Raw genomic sequence first — 25381 nt, forward strand, 5'->3', positions numbered from 1 at the left:
AGCGGTGTGCGCTTGTCCCACAGAGGCCCGCGTGTGCATGTGTGAGTGTGTGTGCATGTGTGAGTGTGTGCACGTGTGAGAGTGTGCACGTGTGAGAATGTGCATGTGTGAGTTTGTGCATGTGTGAGTTGGTGCGTGCGAGAGAGCGAGAGGGAGAGGGGGCGCTGTGTCCTGGCATGTGACAGGACAGGGAGGGGGAGCCAGCCAAAGCAAAGCAGAGCTGGGGCTGGGCAACAACAAGGGGAAACTCGGAGAAGGATTATCTGTAATAACTCTACTTAACTGCCTGTGGTATGGCAGCCAACTCAAGTGTCTTTCTCCTGTGCAAATTTGTCAACTCTGCGGCCGCACAAAGACCGTTTCTGTGCACGTCGGAGTTAGCAGCGCACTGATGTTAGCCGCTGCGTGCTAACTCCTGCTTTGGACACTTCTAACTACTTGTCAACAGCGGGTCGATCCTGGTTGGCATAAGGGGTAGTTTAGCCCGGTTCGGTTTCCCTCTTCGGACACTTTTCACCCAGTTGAAAGCACACAGGAGCCGAGGCAGTATTGACAGAGGTAAGCGTAGTTGGCAAGCGTGCTAGCGATATTTAAAGGCACACTCGGGAATGTGGGTCAGTCAGCCACGCTAGCAGCAGCTACGAGTGCTCCCAAGGTTAGTGCTAACCAGCTAACTCGGCTAGCCGCGTCTGCCCAACAATCTGAAGTCTAAATATAAGCCATATAGTTTACATTTCCTGCTGCCTTAACTTGCAGGCAAACTTTTGGCGGCCAGCGCAGTAGCTTAGCCGAACTGTCAGTACTTGAAAGCAGGGTTACTCTGTGCCCATGTTATTCACGGCCGCTTTAGTAGATATTTCAGAGAACCAGTGTGACAGGTTGGCAGCTCCAAGCAAGTCCCAACAATCTCTGATCCCACTGGTTTATGGGAGTTGGGAGACCTACCTAGTTTAACTAAATGCATATAACAATGTATGTGTTTTTCTTCTATAAAGTAGCAGTGTAGAAATAATATCCATGTGATGTGTTTGATTTACTGTTATGCCATTTAGTGTGATTATTATTTATTCTGCCTACCCACTATTTGACACACATGAGCATCAGTAGACGCTTAAAACACCACTGTCTTGCTTTGAGTGTTGAATAAATGGGTGAACACTGCTCTCATGTAAGGTAATAAAGCCACAGTGGTTGTTTGTCAGGCCACATACATGTGCAGATTAATCCACTAGGGGGCTCGGGGCAAAAAAATGTAGCCCCCTCCTTTTTTGACCCACTCCCCCACACAGGCAGAGCTCAGTGTGTACAGAGTGCATGCACCCTGTCCCCTTTACGCATCCACTCAGTACAATGTGCACCCTGCCATGAACCCAGGCAAACAATAATAACAGATGTCTCCTGGCTCCAAGAGTTTACTTTTTGAGGTAATCTATCAATCTCAAATGTTCAGCCTAAACAAACTTCAGTCCTTACTGTTTCTGACCTCGTATTTTAAAACAACAGTCTACTACTTTTGTGTCAAACAGTGCAGTTTGGGATTTTAGGGAACATGTGATTGAGGTATTTTTGTTTGTCTGCAGCTGTGGTTGGTGTGCACATCGTCACTACCAGTGTCAGCAAACCTCTATGCTGCTGTTTAATGCTGGTCATGAGGATTTAACCTACGTGCATTTTTCCTTACATTCAGTGGTTTAGATGTTCTTCATATTCTTCACTCTGAATTTTTTTTTATTTTTAAGGTTCGTTGTTATATACAGTATATCAACACAATGTCTTTGTGTATTACATGCAGACAGTGGAGCAATCATGACTACGTGACAGGAGGAGAGGCATTGAGCGAGCTTCTTAAAGGAGCCATGGAGAGGTTGGAGAAAACTGTTACGAAGCAGACTGCTACAGGGCAGCATAGGGTCAATGGCTTCTACGAGCCCCAGTCGCCCCAGGACACAGCCGACGTGAGATGGACTGGAGCAGAGGGAGACTCCAGGGGGTCAGAAAGCTCTGGTCGGGCCAGCGTGTCTGAGCTGAAGAGCAGAGACAGTGAGGAAGAGGAGGACAATGCTGCTAAAGGCCTTACAGGGGACCACAAGAGGACAGAGGAGGAGTCCCCACCAGATCCAGATAATGAACAGAGCAGACAGACCATCAGTGCAGCATCCAGCTACACAGGTACAATCTTAGCCCAGTCTTTTTTTAAAAGTTTGATTAATTTGATTTCGGGCAATGTTCATATTTAGAAAGTAGTTCTTATGACCTTTGATTCTGACTCTAGCACGCTCAAAAACAAATGGGTTGGCTAATTTTTTGACTTAAGGCTAACTGTAACAGAAATGCTCAATCTAAGAGCAACTGAAAATATTTGTGTCTGACTTTTCTTTTCTCTAACTGTCATTCTATATAGGCGTTAATGCTAAATAGAATATAGTATCATAAATTATAATACGTGAAGTTTTGTGCTGTAGGTAATAAATACTGTCTTCTCTTGACATGGAATGTGTGATGTACAAACCATGGCCAAACTCTTGTCTTATTACTGCTGTGACTAAGCAAGGGAATGAATAATGCAATATAAAGCATCTGTATTAATCCGAGGCAATATTGTTAATAAATTAATATGTCTTAAATACTACTATGCATGTCTGATTTCAGTATTATTCTGTATGTTTGTCTTTTCACAGACCTGTCCCATACATCCTCCCCGTCACTATCTGAACAGCTGCGTCTGGGCAAAGATGACGGAGCAGCGTCTGGTATCAGTGTTGAGTGTAAGGTCTGTGGAGACAAGGCTTCTGGTTTCCACTATGGAGTACATGCCTGCGAAGGCTGCAAGGTGAGTGCTGCTCGAGCTGTGCTAGCACTGATGTTTCATCAGGGGTCTTGCAGTTCTGTTAGAACTGGCTGCTGCCCTATTCTAGCTAAGAATAGTGTTTGTGAAGGTTTGGACCCGTGCTGACTGTATGAAGTCTTGCTCCACTCATTTTGCCAATCATTTCAAAGATGAACTTACAGAGTTATTGTAATTTAATATTTTGAGGGTTTCTGTATTTGAAATGATCTTAAATGAAAGCTGTCTGGTTGTCAAATAAATTAAAGTGATCCAGGGTTATTTTTTTATGCAGGGTTTTTTCCGGAGAACGGTGAGAATGAAACTGGAGTATGAGCGCTGTGAACGCTCCTGTAAGATCCAGAAGAAAAATCGAAACAAGTGCCAATATTGTCGGTTCCAGAAGTGCCTGTCTTTAGGAATGTCCCATGATGGTAAGGCTCACACACATTAAGCATTTTAACTCCTCTCTCTCCTACCTTGCCTCACAAAACCACCATGATCCCGATTACCGACCAGTTGCGCCAATTCCTATTCTAATTAAGTGCTGAATGACTAGACTTGCACCACATCAAATGGTTATCAGTTTTCTTATCGATCCAGTTGTTCAAGTGATGGTACCATTTCCACTATGCCTCATACAGCAATACACCCTCACACACAAATAAATAATAAATACATAATTAACAATACCTAACCTTGAAACAAAAGACTCCTACGTTAGAATCCTGTTCTTAGAATTTGGTTCAGCCTTCAACATCATTCAACATGCAGCTGGCAGATGGACTTGCTTACAGGGAGCAATACCAACAGAACCATCACACTGAACATGTGGACCCCCAAGGTTGTTTGCTGATATTGCTCCTGTTCACTCGGCTGACCCATGATTGCACTCCAATGTACAGCTTAAACCTCTTCCATGAGTTTGTGGACGACACAGCAGTGGTGTGTCTCATCAGCAAGGGAGACGAGACAAACTACAGGAGTGAGATGAGCAGTCTTGCCTTGTGAGGCACATAACAATATGAAGACAAAGAACATTGTTGGTGATTTTTGTAGAGTGCACATCCAGCATGCTCCTTTGACAGTCAACGATGCTGCCGGGGTGTGCAAATCACTAAGAACCTATCCTGGTCTACAAACACTACATCACTGGTCAAAAAAGAACATCAGCTTCTCTGCTTGCAAACTGTGCACCTTCTACAGAAGAACAATAGAGCGCATCCTGACCGCTCCTTCCCTGTGGGTTACGGCGCCAGCACTGCATCCTGCTGTTGGAGCCTACAGCACATAGTTTGAGCTTCTGAGAAGACCATTGGTGCCCCTTTCACCTTTAGGACATTGACTCCAACTGTCTCACCCGCCAAGCCTTCAGAATTGCATGTGATCCCATGCGCCCATCAAACAGTCTAAACAGTCTCTTCAGTCTACTGCTACTCAGAGAAGAGACTGCAGTCGGCTGAAGAACAGCTTTATCCACCCGGCTGTCAGGAAGCTGCACTTTCTCCCTTCCCGGCCCTCCTTTCTCTTTCCTCCATCCGTACAAACAGTGGTTCTTTAAAGCCCTTCAAAATCGACCCCCGTCTCCCAAATTTTGCATATTGTGTACATATTTGGAGATTGGAGAGTTTTATCAATCCGTTTCATGTGGATGAAATGACAATAAAATGGTCTTTGACCTTTTTAATCTAAAAAAACATGTAAGATTTTCTCCCAAAATGAAGGCTAGAAAAGGAAATACAGAATTTGAAAAACAATGATGTGTGATGTTACTGATTAATTGATAAAGTTTCTGCGTTAAGTTTTATTTTTGACAGACGCTTTAACAATAGCATTTCAAGCTAACATTGTTCTTGTGGAAAAGTTGGAATTTTGCCTCTGGATATGTTTTTTTTTCTCTCTCTCTCAAAAATTTCTTAAACTCTAAAAACCAGCATGCACGTGTTTTTGCAGCAATTCGATATGGACGTATGCCTGAGGCGGAGAGGAAGAAGCTGGTGGCCGGTCTCTTGGCAGAAGAGTTGAACCTCAAACCTGGGGGCTCTGATCTAAAGACTTTAGCCAAACAAGTGAACACAGCCTACCAGAAGAACCTGAGTATGACCAAGAAGAGGGCGCGAAGCATCCTGACAGGCAAAACCAGCAGCACCTCGGTACAGCTTCAGTCAGATGTTACGGTGATTTCTATATAACAACTATAATATTTTATCGTCATAGTTACGAACACCATGAATGGAATACACTGATAAAACACTCCACTACCAATTGTAATTGTAAAATGTTTCAGATATCTTTTCATTTATAGCAGTGCTTCTCAACCTTTGTGAGTCATTACCCCAAGTTCTTCATCAAAGCTACATGAAAAATATGACCCCCCCCCCCAAAAAAAAAAAACAATCTCTCTCTCTCTCTCTCTCCCTATCTCTATCTCTCTCTATATCTCTCTATATCTCTCTCCCTATATATATTGTGACGCCCAGGTTGAGAGCCGCTCAAAGTAGTGCATATTGTAAACGATTAACATCCCTACAAAATAATTTAGTTGTTTACTTTGGTCCTTCAGCCGTTTGTTATTTACGACGTCGACACGCTCTGGAAGGCGGAAAGCGGGCTGGTATGGAGCCAGTTAGTTCCAGGGGCTCCCCTCACCAAGGAGATTGGAGTCCATGTATTTTATCGCTGTCAGTGCACGACTGTGGAGACTGTGCGGGAGCTCACGGAGTTTGCAAAGTGCATTCCAGGTTTTGTGGACCTGTATCTTAATGACCAGGTAAATCGGACACCAATCAACACAAATTGACAATGCATTCATAACATAACAAAACTTAACACCACCAGTTTATACGTTTAAAGATGTGACATATATTATTTCTGTATTGTTTTAGGTGACTTTGCTGAAGTATGGCGTGCATGAGGCTATTTTTGCAATGCTACCATCTCTTATGAACAAAGATGGACTATTGGTGGCCAACGGCAAAGGCTTTGTAACCAGGGAGTTTCTGCGAAGTTTGAGAAAGCCGTTCAGTGATATAATGGAGCCTAAATTTGAGTTTGCTGTCAAATTCAACGCTCTGGAGCTCGATGACAGTGACCTGGCCCTGTTTGTTGCTGCCATCATTCTCTGTGGAGGTAAATGAGTGAATGTGCACACAGACTGTATGGAAGGGCACCAGAGTGACACCAGTGTGGGTGTACATGCATGTGAACATTTAATGGGTATGACTGAAAATATCACTTGGATGCACCGCTGTGATCGGGTTCTTGTCATAGAAGTAGTATAGAGTGTAAAGTGTAGTTAATTAAAAACATATTATTCTTGTATCTGAAAGATGCTAAGAGCCTAAAGTGTTATCTTATCCCTTTATCCTTATTTATGTTCACTGTCAAATTATATTTATCATTTAAAAAAATATAATTAACTGCTATGGAAAACGACATTGATGCTGTACTGTGGAATTATTGGCATCGAATCACTTTAGGGCATGTTCAGAAGATAGGCTCCACGTTGCCCTAAATATATTGAATCTGTGTTTGTTTTGTCAGATCGTCCGGGGCTGATGAATGTGAAACAAGTGGAGCAGAGTCAGGACAACATCCTGCAGGCACTGGACCTCCATCTTCAGGCCAACCACTCAGACTCTCTCTACCTCTTTCCCAAATTGCTGCAGAAGATGGCCGACCTACGGCAGCTGGTCACAGAAAATGCTCTACTTGTTCAAAAGATCAAAAAGACTGAGTCTGAGACGTCACTTCACCCACTCCTACAGGAGATCTACAAAGACATGTATTAGCTTTCTTCTGCACAGACTGCTTTTGGCAATACTGTTACAGACTGAGTTTGTTCACAAATACACTGCAACAAGTACTAGCACTGTTCCACTTAAGGCCAATAACTTCAACGTATGCAGATGAGACAGCGTCTATTTGTAGGGCTAACACAATCAGTCTTCTCAGTGTCAGCACAGCGCAGTTTTAACAGCATCTGGAATCATTTTCTGAATCTGTAGTTTCCCACAAAGGTCACTTAACCGTGGGCATGATATGTTTTCTTATGAAGGCTGCTCCCATTTCATCTCAATAACAAACTTACCCTAGTGTTGCTAGAGACTTGTTACTATATTTTATGTTGGCACGGCCATGAATCAAACACATACCCATAAAATAAACCTTCACTTTGTGCAGGGAGAGCATCTTGCTACATTTTAAAGTCTACACTCTGGGATTGGTTTCCATCCAGCGTGATATTACTATACGTGCACTATTTTTACAACACAACCTGGGCTGGCTCCAGCAAAGTAGCACAGCCACTTGTGCTACATTATTATGAAGATGATTTCTGATTTTAAGTTGAAGCATACCTTAGTGGTAATTTAAGAACTCTGATGCACAGATTTACCAGAATCTGACACTTACAGCAAATGAGCCCATTGAAGTACAAGGGACAGCAAGTTATGTTTGTTATTATTTCTGGCTTTTTAGTGTATTCAATGTAATTATGTTACTAATTATTTGTAATTGTTGATCATTTTAAGGGCAAATATGATTTATCATACTGTTTTATGTAATGCAATGTTCTCACATGCATTTCTCTCGGGTTGAGTTTGTACCAAATATATCAAAAACTGTTTTTCAGGTGAGAGAATTGGATGTGCTAAAATATATCTATTTTTGAAATATCTGAACACAAATCCGCCTCAAAAATCTGTAACGTCTTGCATTTGCTTGTTAACCTTTTTTGTTGTCAGAGCTTAACATAAGCTTTATCTTCCACACCTTTGCAATATCGTCCACGCTTTCCTTCTCCATGTTTTGGGAATGGGCAAAGGCTTCAGAATCCTTTCCCAATGCATCTGAGGAATCCTCCTCCTTCCCCTTGTCCCATCTACCTCTTGGTACTGAGTGACTGAATTCCACTGTCTCCTTAGTTCTCTTGCTTTAGCCTTAATTCCTGCATTTTGGTGTATGTGCGGCGTGCCAAGATAAGGTCATGGATGATAATACATGAAAGAAAATAACACAAAACCGTGTTTGTAAACTACCTCTTTGGCTGTGACATTGATGAATTGATTTGCTTGTGCACAAAACATGTTACTTGAAGAGTAATTTTAGCCACATGTAACCAATTTAAAGATAGATTAAGTAAAGACCACCAAACTGTACTAGAATCAAAAATGTGATTTTCATTTTTCTCGCACCTGGGTAAAGGAAAAAGACGTGCTTTTGCATTTTGATCGTACCTGTTTGTTGGAGCATGGTTTACTTTACTTTGAATGTCAGTGGAAAAGGTAGGATTTGATTGTATTTACAACAGTGCAACAATACAAAAATGGGCAGATAACTGCAGAGGAAGCCCAAAGTGAGTCAGACAACACCATATAGATATAAGACATATATATATATATCTTTTATTGAACATAATCTGTCAAATTAAAAAGTGCAACATAGTTCATATATGACAAATGAGCTAGGGAAACACAAAGGATCAAAAACAGTAGGAAAATTACAAATGAAACTACAGTAGGCTAACAAAAACTGAAAACAATTCATACAGGCTTTACTAAGGACACAGGGTCCTGGTCCAGAGTATCAACAGAAAAAGGTGTAAAAATAAAACAAAACAACAACAAAACTTGTGAACCGGAAACACGCGCACATTACCTAGGAAACTCACTTCAGTGTCCCGCGGTGATTGGTAGAGAGGTGCATTTAGATATCGCGATAGACACGCGCACCACCCGGCGGCAAACTCAAAACAACTCGACGGCACCAGCAGTTGATTTGGAAATGGAGCGACCGAATCGCGTCAGAGGTGTTTGTTGGTAAGATATATCGATACATGAAACATTTGGAGAAGCTGCGATTTTGCATGTAATTTAATATAAACGGTTGCACCAAGTTAACCGATCACTGCTCTGGAATGAAGGCGTTAAGTGTTGCACGGTCTGAAACACAATCAATCTTTAGACTTTTTACCACCTGAAAGTGCAGACATGATGGCTATTGAGACCACATAAAGGACTTGCACGATTATCTGTTTTTAAGGGTCAAAAGTATTGATTTTATATTTTTGTAACGGTCCAAAATGTTTATTTTTGTTTGTTACCTGGCCAACCAACCATGCGTTCCATAGCGCCTGTTCACATAACGTTATGTTTTTGTAACTTATCTGAACATTAGATGTTTCTAATTCACGTGGAAACCTAGTCCGAAGAAAACGTGTCAGACACGTTCGTAGTCGAAAGGTTTAAAGCTCAATAGGTGCCTCGACTGAATTTGTAATGCGGTTTGATGATGTAGACATACTGCATTGTCTACCTCATCCTGACTATGTACATTTACAAATGCAATCCGTGTCACAATATCGCCACATTCATTCTTCATGCGTTTAATTGCAATCCTAAAAAACAAAACAAAAAACATCATAAAGTGATTAAAGAGACTATACAGAGTTTAAAGACCTATTCACCACAGCTGCCTATAAAATCCTGCACTGTCACTTCGGGTCCGAACCTGCAGTTACGCGGAAGACCTGAGGTGGCAGTAGTGAGTACAAAAATGACGAACTTTCATCTAGTCTCTTTAACTTTGACAATAAGATAAAAAATAATAAAATAAACATACCGTATAACGTAGCTAGGTGTTTATATTCACATCAACTCATTTTCTCTTTTCCCCACAGGAGTTTCCTCAATGACCGTTGCACTTTTGGTGATAGATGCCGATACAGACATGAAAGACCAACATCAATCTGTAGGCACTTTCAGAAAGGTGGATGCTGGTTTGGCGATAACTGCAAGTAAGTAAAATGATTGGTAGCCCATTAAATACGGATGTGTGGATTTGTTTTAATTATATGTACTTGTTTTTTTTGTTTACTTTTTCAGATTTCTACACGTTTTACCATCCAGAGGAACACTCCCAGAGCCAAGTGTTTCTACCAGTGCAGCCCCTGGTCAGTCAGACAGAGGGGGTCGTATGCTCACTGTGGGGATGTTCCAGCAGCAGAGCAGTGGTCTGAACTCAACTCTAAACCAGACCACAGGCCGTATAGACACATGTGAAGTGCATTCACAAGGTATAGTACACAAATATTTGTGTCGAGTCCACACTTGCCAAATGTAGTCTTATAGTTTTAAAGTTTTTTTATAGTTTTGTATTTATCTAAGTTATGTTTTATGTTTTATGTTTTATGTTTCATGTTGCACGATTGTACCAAAGAAAAAAAAAACTGTTTTTGTTTTATTTTTTATTTAAAACATTTTTTATTTAGGAGCCATATTTAAGAATACAATCCTCAATGCTTTTGACGGTACTCTTAGTCACTTAGTCACATCTTGACACATGTCTTATTCTTTTCTGTCTGCTGTGGATTCTTCCACAGAAACCCAGTTTACTACTTCAACATTAGGATCAGAAATTGGACATTTTCAGGTAAATTGTTTTCTTTTTTTGCTGTACAACGGGTTTATGCTTCTTTAATGTTGTGTTAAATTACAATGTTTTTGCTGTCTGTGTTCAGGCTAATGCAAGAAATGGAATGCTTGAAGGTGCTACTGCTGCTCCGCAATCTTCAGATCTGGCTCAGGCCATCCATCGTAGTAAAGATGTGACCTGTGGCATCTGCATGGAAAAGATTTTTGAGAAGCATGATTTAGGAATCCGCAAGTTTGGCATTTTGCCAAACTGCACCCATTCCTTTTGTTTAGACTGTATTCAGAAGTGGAGGAAGACCCGAGACATTTCGCCTGTAGTTGTCAAGTGAGCTTTTTTAAATGTTTATCAATTTTATTAATAATTGTATAATGCTTGAGTTTTTTTGTCTATTCTGTAGGAGCTGCCCCTTATGCAGAGTAAAGTCTGGATTTTTTGTGCCACATGATTACTGGGTTGAAGGTCGAGAAAAAGAAATCTTAATTGATGCCTTCAAAAAGAAGTTCAGGTATCAAGCACTTCCATTTTTGTTTGTACTCCCCTTTTTCAATATATGCAATCAACAGGAACAAAATATTGGCTGCTTTCTGCCTAGATGTTAGTTTTTCCATATAAATAAAATGGCTTCGCTATTTACAACGTCGGAAAAATTGTTTTGAACATTACTGCTGCTCAAAGCTACATCGTAAAACTAATGTGTATATCCATGCTTGATTTTTGTTCATGTGCTTTGACTAACACATTTATCTTTCTACCGTCAGTAACAAAGCGTGTACTTTCTTTCTGCGACATGGACGCTGTCCTTTTAAGTCTGACTGCCTTTACCGCCATGATAGAACTTTATACCGGCCGTCACCTGAGGTAAAACCTTTGGCCTCTTGTGCTTGCAGTAATTGGGGGGGTTTAGGGACAGTAAAAAATATTTTAATCCTATTCCCCTTGTACAGATTCCTGAGGACTCTCTAGCCTTGACTTCAGATGTGCTCAACTTTTTAATTGCCATGGCCCTTACTGACAGTGATGATGACGACGATGACGATGAAGACGATGAGGGGTTTAACCTCATTAATGCACTTTCTTCTTTAGGATTTTTGTGATTGACCTTAGTATCTTCAAAGTGATGTCGCTGGAATTTCACAGCACTAATTTAACTTCAGTTCTCTATATATTTTAAGGTTAAGGGTGGCAAGCTTTGGTTTGGTGTGTGGATGTTCTTGATGTACAGTGAGTAGTTTTGATGAATGGACAGACTTGATGTGTCTAATCAGTGAAATTAGTGTTATGGAGCGCTTCGAATGAACATCAGCAAACCAGTTCCTTTTATACAGAGTTGACATCCTCAATCTTTATATGAAAGTAATTTGTAGAGAACAGTGGGTTAAATTGGTGCCGCTAGTATTTTACCCCAACCTACTTCTTCAAATGTATTGCACATCATAGTCCCTTTGCCTCAGCATGTTATTGCTGAGATTTGAACCTCTATCCCAGTCGGTTTGCACCATGTTTGGTATTTTAACGCTGTGTTGCTGGTAGTAATATCACGCCAAGCCCAGAAGAATATATACATGTTCAAGCTTTTATTTCTTTTAAACAAGTTGTATGTGTACACAAAAAATAAACATGATTCACATTTTGTCTCACTGAAAAAGGTTGATGTTTTTTCTTTCTTTTTTTTCTTGAATTGATTGATTGAACTATTGAGTAATGAACCTTCGGCTGTTACATGCAATGCTTTTCTCCTTGATGCCTACAATTGCACATGACTTTAATTAAGTCATGAAGGTATAATTTAATGGTAATATCTAAAATGTTTGGAAAAAAAACCAAAACATTTTTGTCTTGCAAAAAGGCCGTTTTTTTTTTTGTCGGATCAAGTGAATTTTTTGACCAAAAGAGGGCGCCCCAAGTGAGGAAAGCGTAGCTATAGTGAGCTCAAGAAGAAGAGATGTAAACACTGGCGGCAGAATCAAGTTCCTTAGGTTCAGACACAAGGGGTGACTTACTTTACACGGTCTTGTGAGTGATCCCCATATGACATGTTTGTGGACCGCTTTGATGGTCACTGGAGGCTGCTGCTTCGGTCGCTGCTCTCCGGGGTCCACGGAGCTCACAGGGCTCTGGAGGTCTTCCACAAACAACATCGGGCAAACCCCAACAAACCTCTGCACAACTTTATTGAAACATTGTGCCAGGACGAGGTCACCTGCCCCGTGTCTGCGACCCAACCTCTGACAGTGTGAGTAACAACGTGGTTGGAGGGGCTGAATATTATCGTGTTGGCAGAGTTTTAAAACGTGGTACTTTTTACTTCTACTTGAGTAAAATTATATGTACAGTAAAAGAGAAAAAGAAAAAGTTGCTCGTTCTTTAGTGAGTAAATCTTTGAGTGGCAAAAGCTTCACGTGACACATAAAATAGTTTGTGTTTCATGTACTTAATTCTTCAGAAAAAAACATTTTGGAAATTTTCTTTGGAACAGCCTATGATTTTAAATAACTTCTATTTGGAGTAAATCTATTTCAAAGTTGGTTGAGTACAATTCCTTAATAGGCTACTCAACTCACCATTGTAGATTTCTCCCTGATTGATTGGTATGACATATGAAAAAATGGTGGTTGGCTCATGAAACAAAACTCTTGTTAAAACTCTTGTATGTAAGTGATCTTTCTGTTTTCCACAGTAAACCCATGGTGTGCCTGTTCCCGGCTTTATTCAAACAAAATCTATTGACTTTCATTCATCGACTTCATCATCTTCTCCCACAAACCACTCTCGTTCATGTCCTTGAATGCATCAAACGGGACTCTCTTCCAAATACATGGGTCACGTCATTGATTGCACAGTTGGAAAGAGAGGTAGACATTGACCACGAGGAACCTCTATTCAGTGCAAAGTGTGGCCAGAGACTGATGGACCTATCCCAGCGACTAAGTGGTGACCGTAAAGCTGGAGGCTGGGCCAGTTGCTTTCAGGCTACCCCCTCACACTCTGCTCTTGAATCTGCTGGATCAATATTATCTCAAGTGCCACCACACAGAAAAAGAAAGGGCAGTCCAATTGACCAGGACTCTGACAGTGAGGAAGTCAGTCAGCAGAAGAAACGAACCAGAGTGGAACTGTGTGATGTTGAAGATGTGAGCGTTGAAGTAAGTCAGAGAGAGTCTGGTGCTGAGGCTCGGCCATCTTCTGAAACTCAACCACCACCGCCTCATTTGCCCCACGACACTCTGCCTGAGACGATAAAGGTGAGCACACGTGACGCTTTGACATTTTCTTTTAAAGTGTATGTGCTTCAATGTGCATACAGAGGTTATGCGTCTGATGTTAACATAGCAACAGAAAATTGAGCGTCTGCAATGTTATTCTGATGCTATTCTTTGATTTGTCACTCAATTTGAGGTGCGATTTCTATTTAGATTTAAGGAGAAATAAACTGTGCATATCCTCTATTGCACAAGTTCATTTCAGTTGCAGTATAAAGATCGAAATATTAAAGTTAGCTTTAGAAATCGAGATAATCAAAATTATGTTTGATTCCCACCTGGCCGGGGACTTTCTGTGTGGAGTTTGCATGTTCTCCTTGTGTCTGAGTATGTTTCCTCCGGATGCTAATAAAGCTGTTCTCCAGTTGAACGAGGCCTGGAGAGTCCACGGTCTCGTTCTTGAAGGCTGCACACTGAAAATACTGTGTGATGTGTGTGTGGGATCGCCTACTATTTTCTGAAGGCTTTCCAGGCGAGACTCATTAGAGTAAATGTATTAAAACATCATTGGAGAAAAAGGTGCAAGACACTCAAATTGTAAGAACTAGATGTTCAGTTAAGACATGAGAGAATTAAATAAATCCCACCAAAAAGTATAAAGTATGTAAGGTAAAACAAAGGTGCTATCATGATAAAACTCGGTCATCACAGCTTGTATAGAAACTTTTAGAGACGAGAAGTTGTGCCTGGTCTTGTAATGAATATCATTAGATTTGAGTAATGGGTTTGCACACTCCAGATGACAGCGTCCCAAACAACCAATAAAAGGTACTTTTCTTCAAAGGATACTTGACGACTGGAATAATTATGCAATATTTTGATCAATGTTTTTATATATTTAGGTTGCTGTTTTACAATTGAAAGATTTACTAGAAAGCCATTCTGAGGTATGAGAAAATGTCTACCATCTCGTAACGAGATCAATAAAGTACCATCTTAACATATTACACGAAAACTAATGTTATTTTTATATCTTCAAAAAAATGTTTTATTTTGCAGTGGGACCAAAACTCTTCTGATGCGGTCAAAGTTTTGAATGACTGTGGTCCGGCTCAGGTATACTCTTGCCTTATGTGGTGTTTTAAATTAATCTAAATTGTACAATCGCATTTTACCTTTTACCTTTTTACTTTTTAGGTTGAAGTGGTTTGTACAATTCTGGATTTACCAAACTTATCTGAACACATACTACCAAAACTATGCAGCAGCGTTTTGGAACTTTCTCCTGATCTTAGCTTTAGCACTGCCACTGCATTGATCAAGAGTCTTCTGCTAGAAAAGGTACTCAAAATCCATTAAGTGCAAGTCCATTGTTAACTTTATGATACTGATTAAATGCAATGTTGACAGGTCCTTTCACTGTCTGAACCAGCGTCAAGATGCTTGGTGACTACAGTTACGTCATTGTGCAGCCGCTATCCAAGACCAATGTGCCAAGCTTTGTTTGAAACTGTTTTAAAGGACAAAAACATAGGTCAGAGACAATGCACATTTTATTTCAAAGACTGCAAAATTTGATCATCACAACGATCTATTACAGGGAATTTACAAGCTGACCTGTTGAACAAATTGATTGAGAGCAGTTTGGATTCCCACTACAAACTTCTGACTCTTCAGTAAGATGTGTTAGAGCATTTTAATTTGATGGGGCTACTAGAAAACAATGTACTTTCAGCCAGCTAATGATTTTATTAAAAACATTTCTCCCCTAAGAATGACATTCAAAATACAGTGGACTGAACCTGTACTATCTATTATACATCGCTTGTTAGACTCAAAGGTAATATTATAAAATCCCTTGTTAAATTGTGAGATGTTATTAACGTAACAAAAATATAGGTGTTTATTTTTTCTCACAGCTGGACATCAATGAAGAACTGTTCACACAGTTTACCAATCATCTTATGAACCAGGCTCCTCAATATACCAAGTCAGTGAAGTTTGCAAAGATGTTGCTTACAGTTCTAACCAAATACAGCAGTATTGTAAGTAACAAATAATACAAAGGTTGCTATTAATTTAATTAACAGTTCACTAAAGTGTTGGTTCCGTCTTTAATAGGTGACTCCTGCCCACAAACACACACTGTCCAACTGCCTGATGCTCAATGAGACCTTCCTCAAAAAGTCACTTCAAGCAGCTTTGAAGAGAATAACACACTCATAAGTATATGTGTAAAATAAAGCACACTAAATAAATTCCTTTTTAACATCATTTCACCAATGAATGCTGGTCATCAATTTATAATCCATTATTTGTGATCCTTGTTGTGAAGCACGGAAAATTCCTTTATGTAATTCAGACTTTTTGTAATACCTAATGAAGGTCAATTCGGTATTGAACTGAGCCCCTGCGACATGATGGCACAGTGGTTAGTGCTTGTACTCACAGCTAGAAGGGTTCGGGTTTGATCCCCGACTGGACATGGCCTTTTTGTGCAGAGTTTGCATGTTCTCCCTGGTTCTTTGGGTCCTCTGTTTTCGAGGCCAGGATGAATGAGAATGTGTTTGGGACAATGGATTAGCCCATTTCTACAATCCGGTGTGGCCTGTTTACATGCACGAGTCCCATGTGTGATCATCAGTCAACATGCACAAACCAATTATTTGAAAAGTCATACTTGACTCTGAAACAATTGGACCACACTATTGTCCAAAATTGAAAAGCCCAAATAAAATAGAGGTGCAAATAATATTTGTTTTCATCTTACTCTTTACTCTTTTGATTTGATTTTTTTGTACTTGAGGTGTCAACAACTTTACTATATTTAAGTCACAAATGTTGAAGAATCAAGGACAAATAATATATTTGCATTGACCATATGTCAGTGCAAATATATGTTCATATGTTCATATGTTCATGTTTGCATGAGAAATACTGAGTTATTATTTTTTATTAAATATGATTTAACACAATTCATCATCAACACAAATACATAACTCATACATAAATATATTCATTTTTTGGGTACTTCTATTAAACAATAAATCATACATAATATGGAATCCCTGCTGGAACTTTCACACTAGGACTGTGCTTTTGCCTTCACTAGTATCTGTTTCTCTCCTCAATGCACACAGTTATGAAATAAGGAAAATATGTTTTGCACACCACAAAGATTGTAATAAGAATATTCGTGATTTATCCTGAAAGAGCGTGTATCTATTCCTCATGTTGTATCATATTGGACCCAATTTGTTGGAAATAATTCATGGTAAAAGAAATGGACATTTCTCAACAAATGATTAAAAAGATGAGAGAGATTTGCGCAGTTTGTTGACGTCACGCCGGCGCTCTTTATTACACGTAATTTCCGGCTGAACTTCCTTTTTCACCGTGGCCCGAGGAGAGGACAAGCCGCAAAGATGAGGTTGGATTTAAAATGATATATTTTGGGGATTTTAGTCGGTTCGGTTTTTCGTCACAGCATCTGCGATTAGGTTAAAGACTAACGTAACCATTTGCATTGAAATTCTGAACGTATATAGAGACTCCACGTTTGTGGAAGAGACTGACGCCGGTAACTTCATGGCGGGTCTCGACTCCCAGCACACTTGCTTTACAATCCGCAATCCAGCGCCATCCGTCTACACGCAGTTTCGTGCGGTCGTGGAAAGATGTCCTTTATGTGTCTACAATGTCCAATATGTCATTTATATAAAAATTTCGAGAAGAATTAAAAAAACACAAGCGCTGACACTTCGGATAAGCGAGCTAATTAATGACGAAATGTCTCTTATTGACTACTGTTAGAAATACATCGACTGTATGTCTGGGACCTGAACGTTCTTGCGATTATCATTTTAGTTTGTCATAACATGACATTTTTCATTTTTGTTGATTTCAATTAATATGCATCTTTTTAATGCACTGTACATGTGACCCTAAATCGCACAGTTGTCTGCCATTTGTCTAAACTGGGTTTTCCTTTTGTTCTTTGATAGTAAGGTATCCAGAGATACGCTATATGAAGCGGTCAAGGAGGTTCTGCAGGGCTCTCTGGCTAAGCCAAGAAAGTAAGTGCCCATGTTTGAAATTTAAGAATAACAAAGACATATTTCTAATAAGTACCTAAATGAATCTTTTGTACTATACTAGGTTCGTGGAATCAGTGGAGCTGCAGATCAGCCTGAAAAACTATGATCCTCAGAAGGACAAGCGTTTCTCCGGCACCGTCAGGTTCGACTTTTCACTGTCTCACCCAACCTTTTCCTTGCCTACACCGAGCGCTGTCCTAAAACCGAATTGGCTTTAATAGAAGAGTTCCCTTGAACAGACGGACCAGGTGCCGGTTTGGAAAAGTACTTTGGGTAGTCTGACCGAGCTGGCCCATCTGGGGCCGACGGCAGACGGACCCCTACCCTGGGTCTTAAAATATGAGGGAAGGCTTTGGGCGACTGAGCGTTGCGTTCATGTCCCCTAGCCGACCAATTTACTGAAATGTACAGTTGAAGTCATCAGGACTCCAGCCACGGTAACAGTATGGGTAAGACTTTTTCTGTTGGAAAGAACTGAGGCAGGTGGCGGAGTGTGCTGTAGTGTTACAAATATATTTGAACCATTTACAATTGAGAATCTGATATTTTCCCCAAACCCTAATCTCTGCCAACTATCTCATTGAATTCCTCGTGTAGTAGATTTTTTTTTTTAAAGGTAAGTTTTATTTGCAGGCTGAAGACTCTGCCCAGGCCGAAGTTCTCTGTGTGTGTTCTGGGAGACCAGCAGCACTGTGATGAGGCCAAAGCTGCCGACATGCCACACATGGACATTGAGGCCCTCAAGAAACTCAACAAGAACAAGAAGCTTGTGAAGAAACTCGGTATGCATCTTCTACTTGAAATTCATTGAAAAAATGTCAATGAATGTCTAACAAAAACCTTTCTGTGCAGCCAAGAAGTACGATGCCTTCCTGGCTTCAGAGTCTCTTATCAAGCAGATCCCTCGTATCCTGGGCCCTGGGCTGAACAAAGCCGGCAAGTTCCCCTCCCTGCTCACCCATAATGAAAACCTGAATACTAAAGTGGATGAGGTCAAATCCACCATCAAATTCCAGATGAAGAAGGTAAGAAAAGTGATTATTTATGTGTTTTAAGTAAAGGTGCTTTTACTTAATCAAGTACACGTTTGCAGGTGCTGTGTCTGGCTGTGGCCGTTGGACACATTAAAATGACAGAGGAAGAGCTGGTGTACAACATCCACCTTGCAGTTAACTTCCTAGTGTCGCTGCTCAAGAAGAACTGGCAGAACGTGCGCGCACTCTACATCAAGAGCACGATGGGCAAACCACAGCGTCTCTACTAAACCTGTTTTCTATCAAATAAAATGTGGACGTGCTCCAAAAAGCCTTGCTGTCTTTTGAATTATAAAGTGCACTAATATTTACTATTTTGGGTGGAGAAACACTTATGTTCTGATATGACTTCGTTTTTTTTAATACTCTAGAATAAGTATAAAGAACCATTGTATAACAGTCATTGAAAATGGATTATGCTGGAAACTACAAGTGTACAAAAGGTATTTAAAGGCCCTGTTTCTGAATATGCACTTGGCAGAACTATTTAAAAGTAGGTATTGTAGAAAATGCACCATCATACAAGCTTTTCTCTCAAGCTAGAATTATCGTAATTGCGACGTGTTTTAAGTCATCCCAGTTTCTCAAAGGGATGTCAATGGTTTTATATAGCGATATCACAGAAGTGCACCGAACATTAAGGCAAAGCAAATATGACCATGTAAAACGTATCCAAATTGGTGACTAGCGGCACGGATGTCCTTGTCAAAATATGGACATTGACCAATGAGTAAGGACTGGACCAATTTACAATGAAAGTAAATCAATTATAGTGAACTATTCAACTAAAGTGCAGCTGTTGTGGCAATTCACAAATAGAATTAGAGGATGTACCTTTAACAGAAATCAAATAAGTGACGTTAACAAATGGAGCATTTTGAAACGTATTGATTGATACTCAATTTTATTGTAAAGCACACTCTTAAAATTATGAAGACAAAAGGCTAATGTGTTCAGACTTTAAACAAAAAGTTACCATCAACATCAAAAAACTCATTTCCCTCTTTAACCACCGGAGTAGACTTAACTGTTATAGACTCAATATCCTCCTCTGACAAAACCTGTCCATCCCACCCATCGTCCTCCTCTTCCTCATCATCTTCTACATTTTCCTCTGCAGCTGTTCTTTCTGTTGAATGCTGCATCTCCTCTTGAGGCATTGCTGTTGAGCCTTTAGTGATTTCTGAAAACTGATGTTTGGTCACAGCCCTAAGAACACCAGGATCTCGCTCAGTTTGTGGTATCAAACTTTGAAGACCCATCGGAATCAACGCACTGTTTCCGCTCCCTGCAGATAGTGCTGCCCGTGTGCCTGAAGTTAGTCTTAGTTTTTCTGGCTCTACTCGGGGTCCTGGAAACGACACCTGCTGTTTGAGTTTTGCCATCACTTTCATGTCCTGCTTTGCTTGTCGTTCAGAGCTCGGTGAAAATTTGCTCCTCAGGACTCTGAGGATGGCATCATTGCTCACAGAAAAGCCCTCTGCCAGACGCTCTACGGTCCATTCCTCAGGCTGCTCTTGCTTCAAATGTCTAGAAATAAAACAAAGAGTAACAAAATGTGATTTATTAACATATGCCAAAGAACACAGTCAACTGCAAGTTAGTCCTATCTATGTGCAGGGTAAGTAAAGTAAAAAAAGAAAAACCCCATTAACTCATTCTACATCTTGCATCTCTTGTTATCATGCATTATAGTTGGGACAATAAGTTACAGGATACAGTAATTCACTAACTATATTACTTGGTTAAGTAAGTAAGTGTTTTATTGTCATTGTACAAGCGTACAATGACAACAAAATAGTGTTCAGGTGTCAGTCCTGAGCCGCGCTGCCACTGTTCGTCAACCAGACCCGCATGACCGTGGAGGATGGAGAAACTGTAGCTGCCCTCTGTCTCCTCTGATCATCTGAAACGGTGCACCGCCTCCTGGGCTTGTCCCCGTCTCAGAGCGTGGTGTCCTGCACTGGTCAGCTCCTCCTTCCTCCTCCTGCACAGCTCCCTCCGCAGTCTTTCACCATGTCCTCGTTTGTCCCTTTTTTTGTTTCCTGTAGCTCCTCTTGTGACGCCTTCTCTGTGCTGCAGGTGTGGGGGGCTCTTGGTGCCTCTTCAGTGTCTCAGAAGAGATGTTTGTAGATCTCAAATGGGTTTAGCTGATAAGCTAGCAGTTTGTTTACCTCCGTTTGTTTACCTTTGGTCACTTCTACAACTGCTTTATGTATTTTGGCTTTGAACTACAAATACTAGAAAGCCATTATGTCAAGGTTTCACTTAAAAATGGATTAGAGTGAGCATTAAGGTTTTATTTCATCATTTCATCAATCAATCAATCAATCAAATTTTATTTGTATAGCGCCCAACAACAACCAGAAGGTGCCCAGAGCGCTTTCCAGGATAAAAACAAGAATCATAGTAGACAAAAATAAATACAAAAACACATAAAAACAGCAGTCGAGTCGGTGGCTATGTATCGAAGGCTTTCCTGAAAAAATGTGTCTTCAACTGTGATTTAAAAACACTCAGCTTTCATCATTTGTTGAAGAAGTTATACACGGAAATAATGGTTTAAAGCAGGGGTGTCAAACTCATTTTGGCTTGCGGGCCAAAATTCAGCTCTCACCGCGGGCCGCATATAATAGAGAAAATGTTTCCAATAAATGAATAGTAATAAGCTGTGATTTGGTCAAAGCTCATACTTGACTGTAGCGTCATTAATAACAACAGCTTGCACTTGCACATTACAAGCCTGTGTCACAAGTTCCTCAAAGTACTACATAGTAGCCACAGCCGCCCAGGGGCAGACTGTCCATTTACCACGTGGCTATATAACGTGTTGTTTATATCCTGAGTTATTATTATGTCAGTGCCCTCTGCTGGACACGTGTGGAACTATTTCCTTTTTTTTTTAATTGAATGCCCCCTAGTGGCTAGAACTAACATTCTGGTTATTATTTAAAAAAAAGCATAACTCCGCACAGGATTGGGCTAGAGACTTACTTTTTTATTTATTTGTTTTTTTACATACTCTGGAATTTATGCTCTACATGGCAGGGCCCAGATTAAGTTATCTATGTTTGACACTCCTGGTTTAGAGGAAGGGTATTGAAGTATGTGTTATAACCAGGTTTTGGAAGGTGGGATAAACACACCATCTAAGGGACTAAGCGAGCAAATAATGTGAAGAATGCGGGAACACATACAGTACAGCATCAGGAGCAGGGCTGTCCATACTTTTGTCACCGCTGGCTGCACATTGGCTGGATGCATTAAACCGAGTTTTTAAAGGGGGGGTATTATGCAAACTCGACTTTTTCAAGCTTTACATCATGTTATTATGTCATTCCCTTATGAAAAACATAACTGAAGTGTTGCCTTGGCACATTCACGTATTTTTGAGTAATCTGTAAAAACTCTGATGGCGGCCATTTTAGGGATAGGTTTGCCTGAGTCCTCCTAGGAACGCCCCCACCTCCTGGAGACGCCTCCGAGCTTTCATCACCAGCCGAGTAACCAACCACTGCTCCTCAGCAGAACCCCCTCCCCACTGATGCCACAGACAGCGTGTGGAGGGGGCGTGTCGGAAAGAGTCAGAGGTTCTTAAGGAGACAGAGGCCTATTTCAAGACATTCACTACAGCCATTTTAAAAGAGCAATTTTATACAAGGCAGTTATTCTAATTTACTGCATTTACAGACCAACAGAAGGTTTGGTCATCATTGTAGTGTGCTATAGACTGGTGCTATGTGATTGAAAAAAGCATAATACCCCCTCTTTAAGAGAAACCATATTTTGGTCCCTCAAACAACCCCTAATCGCTCAATCATATCATAGGCCTGGATGTAGGCCCATGTATATGCACAACAGAGATGACAGGTAGAAAAATTGCAGGAAAAAAAAAACCTCTAGATCAGTGGTTCTCAAGCAGTAGTACATGTACAACTGGTGCAGCTGGTCATCAGTTCTAGACTTTATCAAAATTAGAGATGCATTCTTTGATGCACTGGTCTGTAAGTTTAACATAAGTAATCATATTTACTAAAGTCCACCTTTTGCTGAATTCCACAGACTATATCTTTAATAATGCATAAATAAAAAAAATCTGGTTTAGAGAGTGATTTTCTGGTTTACAGATGTTTTTTACCCAGTTTGATTTTTTGATTGTGGCCCATACTGTAAACCCAGTAAATCTTGTGAAACATATGAAAAACTACTCCTCTAGATCAGTGGTTCTCAACCTGGGGGTCGGGACCCCCAAGGGGATCGCGAGACAAATTTGGGGGGGGGGTCGCCAGATCATGTAGATAAAATATATATATTTTTATTGTCACATGTGTGTGGTATTTTACCAGAGTGCCATTATATGTTCGTAATTTGATGAATTTTAATGTAGCCATTTGTTTTTTTCTTCCAATTTCTCACGGTGTGACCCGGGCGGGGGTCACGAACCCCTTTAACTGTTATAATGGGGGTCGCGGCTCCAAAAGGTTGAGAACCACTGCTCTAGAAAACCAATACACCAACGATATTCCCAGTTATTTATTTCACTGCTGAATGACTGCCAACCTGATTACTTGCATAGCATCCCAGGTTAGTTTCCTCTCTGGTGGTCCTCGTGGAGTCATCTGCCTCTTTACGATGTGGTACTTCAGCGTCTTCCGTCGCTTTTCTTCTTTGCTAAAGGGGGAAACAAATTAGATCACGATACAAATCTCATTAGGAATAATTAAGACATTTCTTACTTGATCACAGTTTGGATCTTGTCCTCTACATCTTCAAATTCTCCATCATATGTGTCATCACTGTGTCTCGGAGCTCGTTGTTCTCGACGGGCCCACGGCTGGATGCTTGGTCCTTTACTGATACATCTACAGGGGGTTAAAGCGAAAGTGGCCCGGGAACATAAAGCACTGGCCCTGGTTCTGGACAGCAGCAGGGACAGCAGCTGAAGAGACGGAGCCATGAGAGTTTGGTGCTACGTCTTTTGACAAAATAAAACAATAATCAACCATGAACCCGATATTATAAACGCATTATATTACTTGATTCTTGGTCTGTGGCAGCTTCTCGTCCAAAGCAAAATATGATAATTGTTAAGTCAAACAAATGCACGCACCACAGACGTCAACATCATGAGGTCAACTTGTGAAATGTAGTCAGCAAATACAAATCAAATTGTGCTGCCCCCTAGAGGAAGGGGGTGAAACGATTTGAATCCATGAATCCTTCAACATCAGTGCAGCAACAGTATTACTGTAAGTAGCGAACTAGCAGCAATGAAGCATACATATTTTTAAACTATTGTATTATTGTGATTTTAAAAAAAAATGTCGATCTGGACAGACAGTTTCCACTGAGCCCAGGGGTGGGGCTTGGTGTTGCAAGGGTGGCACAAGGACTGTAAAATATGAATTTCTATTATTTTCCATTATTTGTATGATTTCAAGTATTTTAAAACACAGTCATTGTATATAAGACACCTCTATTTTACTATTTAAATGTTTGCACTTCCTGTTTATTTTGCTCACCCTGAGTGTTTTCTTGAGGGCTGAAGTGAAATATTCCATTGTGAGATCAATAAAGGCTTGTCTTATCTGATCTTATCTTCTTTTATCTTGGTGACACAATGTAAAGTATGAGTTATACCAAATTAACAATTTTGATGTTATTTCACAGCCACTTTAGGTCTCCTTTAATTAATTCTACCTTATGTTGAATAAAAACACGAGCTGCCAAAAGCAGCACAATTATGTACAAACTGTAACACAGCTTATTTTATGGGTTCACACATTTCTTTGTATTCATTTCCACCCAACCAAGCTTAGGTCAAGGATTGTTGAGAGGTCTTCATGTCTTGTTGGCCTTGTCTTGTCCCACTGGCTCAACACAGGTGACACTGTATGTGCCACTCATATATAACATCATCACTCCCTCTGTTTTAATGTTGGTTTTATAGTTATGAGTCCACTCTGCAGATTGCACTTGTTTGCGGGCAGGTGTACCGCCTTGACATCAGGCTGATGCAATGATGGCTCAGATAATGTATTTTTTTATTTATGTATTTTAAAATAACCAGAGGTGACGCATGGCACGATGTTTTTCAACATAAACTTGTTCAATACAGTACTGTAGCAACCAGACATACTCACACAGAGAGAACAAAAGAGGACAAAACAATAACATAGGATAAACAAAGCATAGACAAAAACATAAACAAAAAAAGAGAATAAAAGCAAAACGACAACACACAGACAATGGCAGACAGAGGGGAGGAGCGTTAAATGATATTAAGTATATACAAGTATACATTCATGACTTCTCAGCATTCCAAGATGCCAAGACCGCTATCGCGATGGGGGCTGTCAAAAGTTCCAGGCTGACAGCCATGGTGCCTGTCAATATGCAGATTAGGGCTGCAACTACCAGTCATTTTGGCACTTGATTACATCACCGGTCATTTCCACGATTGATCTTTTGCTTGGCTATGAAGTGGGCATGAAAATTGCTCCTGTGTGAATGTAGTGTGTGAGTGCTGGTTGGTAGTGATTGGAGGGGCTGTTGCCGCAGATTGACAGCCTTGCTTCCGTCAGTCTACCCCAGGGCAGCTGGGTAGCTTACCATCACAGGGTGTGGTGTGAATGAATATTGACTACAGCCATCGTAGCGCTTTGAGGAACTCGTGACACAGGCTTGACACGGTGCAATAAGCCACACATTTTTGTGTGTGCACATTTTCAACACTACAGCTATTTCCTAAATTTGATCGAATGCCTGTTCATGGTAGAATGCATTTGCAGA

The 25381-nt window shown here is 40.5% G+C and overlaps 5 protein-coding genes across 6 annotated transcripts; 4 read left to right on the top strand and 1 right to left on the bottom strand.

Moving 5' to 3' along the window:
* Positions 1–190: 190 nt before the first annotated feature.
* Positions 191–7999, top strand: ppardb (peroxisome proliferator-activated receptor delta b). Of its 2 annotated transcripts, none has more exons than XM_079558666.1 (8): positions 191–558; positions 1793–2169; positions 2679–2830; positions 3120–3258; positions 4778–5001; positions 5388–5594; positions 5710–5953; positions 6368–7999. In XM_079558666.1, exons 2-8 carry the CDS (start codon positions 1857–1859, stop codon positions 6613–6615), a joined length of 1527 nt encoding a protein of 508 aa, XP_079414792.1. In that variant the 5' UTR covers positions 191–558; positions 1793–1856; the 3' UTR covers positions 6616–7999. The 2 variants fall into 2 exon arrangements, with proteins under 2 accessions (XP_079414792.1, XP_079414793.1); XM_079558667.1 differs by having other exon boundaries at positions 4778–4977.
* A 1523-nt stretch (positions 8000–9522) lies between these two features.
* On the top strand, positions 9523–11352 carry mkrn4 (makorin, ring finger protein, 4; the record flags this gene model as incomplete). Its single annotated transcript, XM_079558392.1, has 7 exons — positions 9523–9620; positions 9709–9899; positions 10206–10255; positions 10344–10582; positions 10656–10784; positions 11017–11116; positions 11203–11352. The coding sequence occupies exons 2-7, from the start codon at positions 9800–9802 to the stop codon at positions 11350–11352; spliced, it is 768 nt and encodes a 255-aa protein (XP_079414518.1). The 5' UTR covers positions 9523–9620; positions 9709–9799.
* Positions 11353–12263: 911 nt separating this feature from the next.
* fance (FA complementation group E) lies at positions 12264–15698 on the top strand. The gene is made up of 10 exons (XM_079558741.1): positions 12264–12491; positions 12936–13500; positions 14361–14405; positions 14518–14574; positions 14656–14799; positions 14869–14992; positions 15059–15134; positions 15232–15298; positions 15378–15503; positions 15580–15698. The coding sequence occupies exons 1-10, from the start codon at positions 12292–12294 to the stop codon at positions 15682–15684; spliced, it is 1509 nt and encodes a 502-aa protein (XP_079414867.1). The 5' UTR covers positions 12264–12291; the 3' UTR covers positions 15685–15698.
* Positions 15699–16836: 1138 nt separating this feature from the next.
* On the top strand, positions 16837–18860 carry rpl10a (ribosomal protein L10a). The gene is made up of 6 exons (XM_079557910.1): positions 16837–16888; positions 17463–17534; positions 17617–17697; positions 18189–18337; positions 18408–18580; positions 18649–18860. Exons 1-6 carry the CDS (start codon positions 16884–16886, stop codon positions 18817–18819), a joined length of 651 nt encoding a protein of 216 aa, XP_079414036.1. The 5' UTR covers positions 16837–16883; the 3' UTR covers positions 18820–18860.
* Positions 18861–19512: 652 nt separating this feature from the next.
* On the bottom strand, positions 19513–23730 carry ngrn (neugrin, neurite outgrowth associated). The gene is made up of 3 exons (XM_079559126.1): positions 23326–23730; positions 23150–23260; positions 19513–20119 (listed from the first exon to the last, which is right to left on the bottom strand). The coding sequence occupies exons 1-3, from the start codon at positions 23544–23546 to the stop codon at positions 19543–19545; spliced, it is 909 nt and encodes a 302-aa protein (XP_079415252.1). The 5' UTR covers positions 23547–23730; the 3' UTR covers positions 19513–19542.
* Between the last annotated feature and the right edge of the window lie 1651 nt (positions 23731–25381).

Source organism: Gobius niger (assembly GCF_951799975.1).
Source record: "Gobius niger genome assembly, chromosome: 6".
In the NCBI taxonomy this organism is placed as follows: domain Eukaryota; kingdom Metazoa; phylum Chordata; class Actinopteri; order Gobiiformes; family Gobiidae; genus Gobius; species Gobius niger.

What these genes read in the sequence shown, in the direction of transcription:
- rpl10a (XM_079557910.1), top strand. An exon ending in TCTCTGGCTAAGCCAAGAAA is followed by an intron (nt 17,535 to 17,616) that starts GTAAGTGCCCAT and finishes GTACTATACTAG; the next exon opens with GTTCGTGGAATCAGTGGAGC. An exon ending in TCAAATTCCAGATGAAGAAG is followed by an intron (nt 18,581 to 18,648) that starts GTAAGAAAAGTG and finishes ACACGTTTGCAG; the next exon opens with GTGCTGTGTCTGGCTGTGGC.
- fance (XM_079558741.1), top strand. Translation starts at nt 12,292, where the DNA reads ATGTTTGTGGACCGCTTTGATGGTCACTGGAGGCTGCTGCTTCGGTCG. An exon ending in GCGACCCAACCTCTGACAGT is followed by an intron (nt 12,492 to 12,935) that starts GTGAGTAACAAC and finishes TGTTTTCCACAG; the next exon opens with TAAACCCATGGTGTGCCTGT. An exon ending in TAACCAAATACAGCAGTATT is followed by an intron (nt 15,504 to 15,579) that starts GTAAGTAACAAA and finishes CGTCTTTAATAG; the next exon opens with GTGACTCCTGCCCACAAACA.
- ngrn (XM_079559126.1), bottom strand. Translation starts at nt 23,546, where the DNA reads ATGGCTCCGTCTCTTCAGCTGCTGTCCCTGCTGCTGTCCAGAACCAGG. An exon ending in AAGATCCAAACTGTGATCAA is followed by an intron (nt 23,261 to 23,325) that starts GTAAGAAATGTC and finishes TTCCCCCTTTAG; the next exon opens with CAAAGAAGAAAAGCGACGGA. An exon ending in GATGCTATGCAAGTAATCAG is followed by an intron (nt 20,120 to 23,149) that starts GTTGGCAGTCAT and finishes TTTTATTTCTAG; the next exon opens with ACATTTGAAGCAAGAGCAGC.
- ppardb (XM_079558666.1), top strand. Translation starts at nt 1,857, where the DNA reads ATGGAGAGGTTGGAGAAAACTGTTACGAAGCAGACTGCTACAGGGCAG. An exon ending in AGCTTCAGTCAGATGTTACG is followed by an intron (nt 5,002 to 5,387) that starts GTGATTTCTATA and finishes TTGGTCCTTCAG; the next exon opens with CCGTTTGTTATTTACGACGT. An exon ending in ACCTGTATCTTAATGACCAG is followed by an intron (nt 5,595 to 5,709) that starts GTAAATCGGACA and finishes GTATTGTTTTAG; the next exon opens with GTGACTTTGCTGAAGTATGG.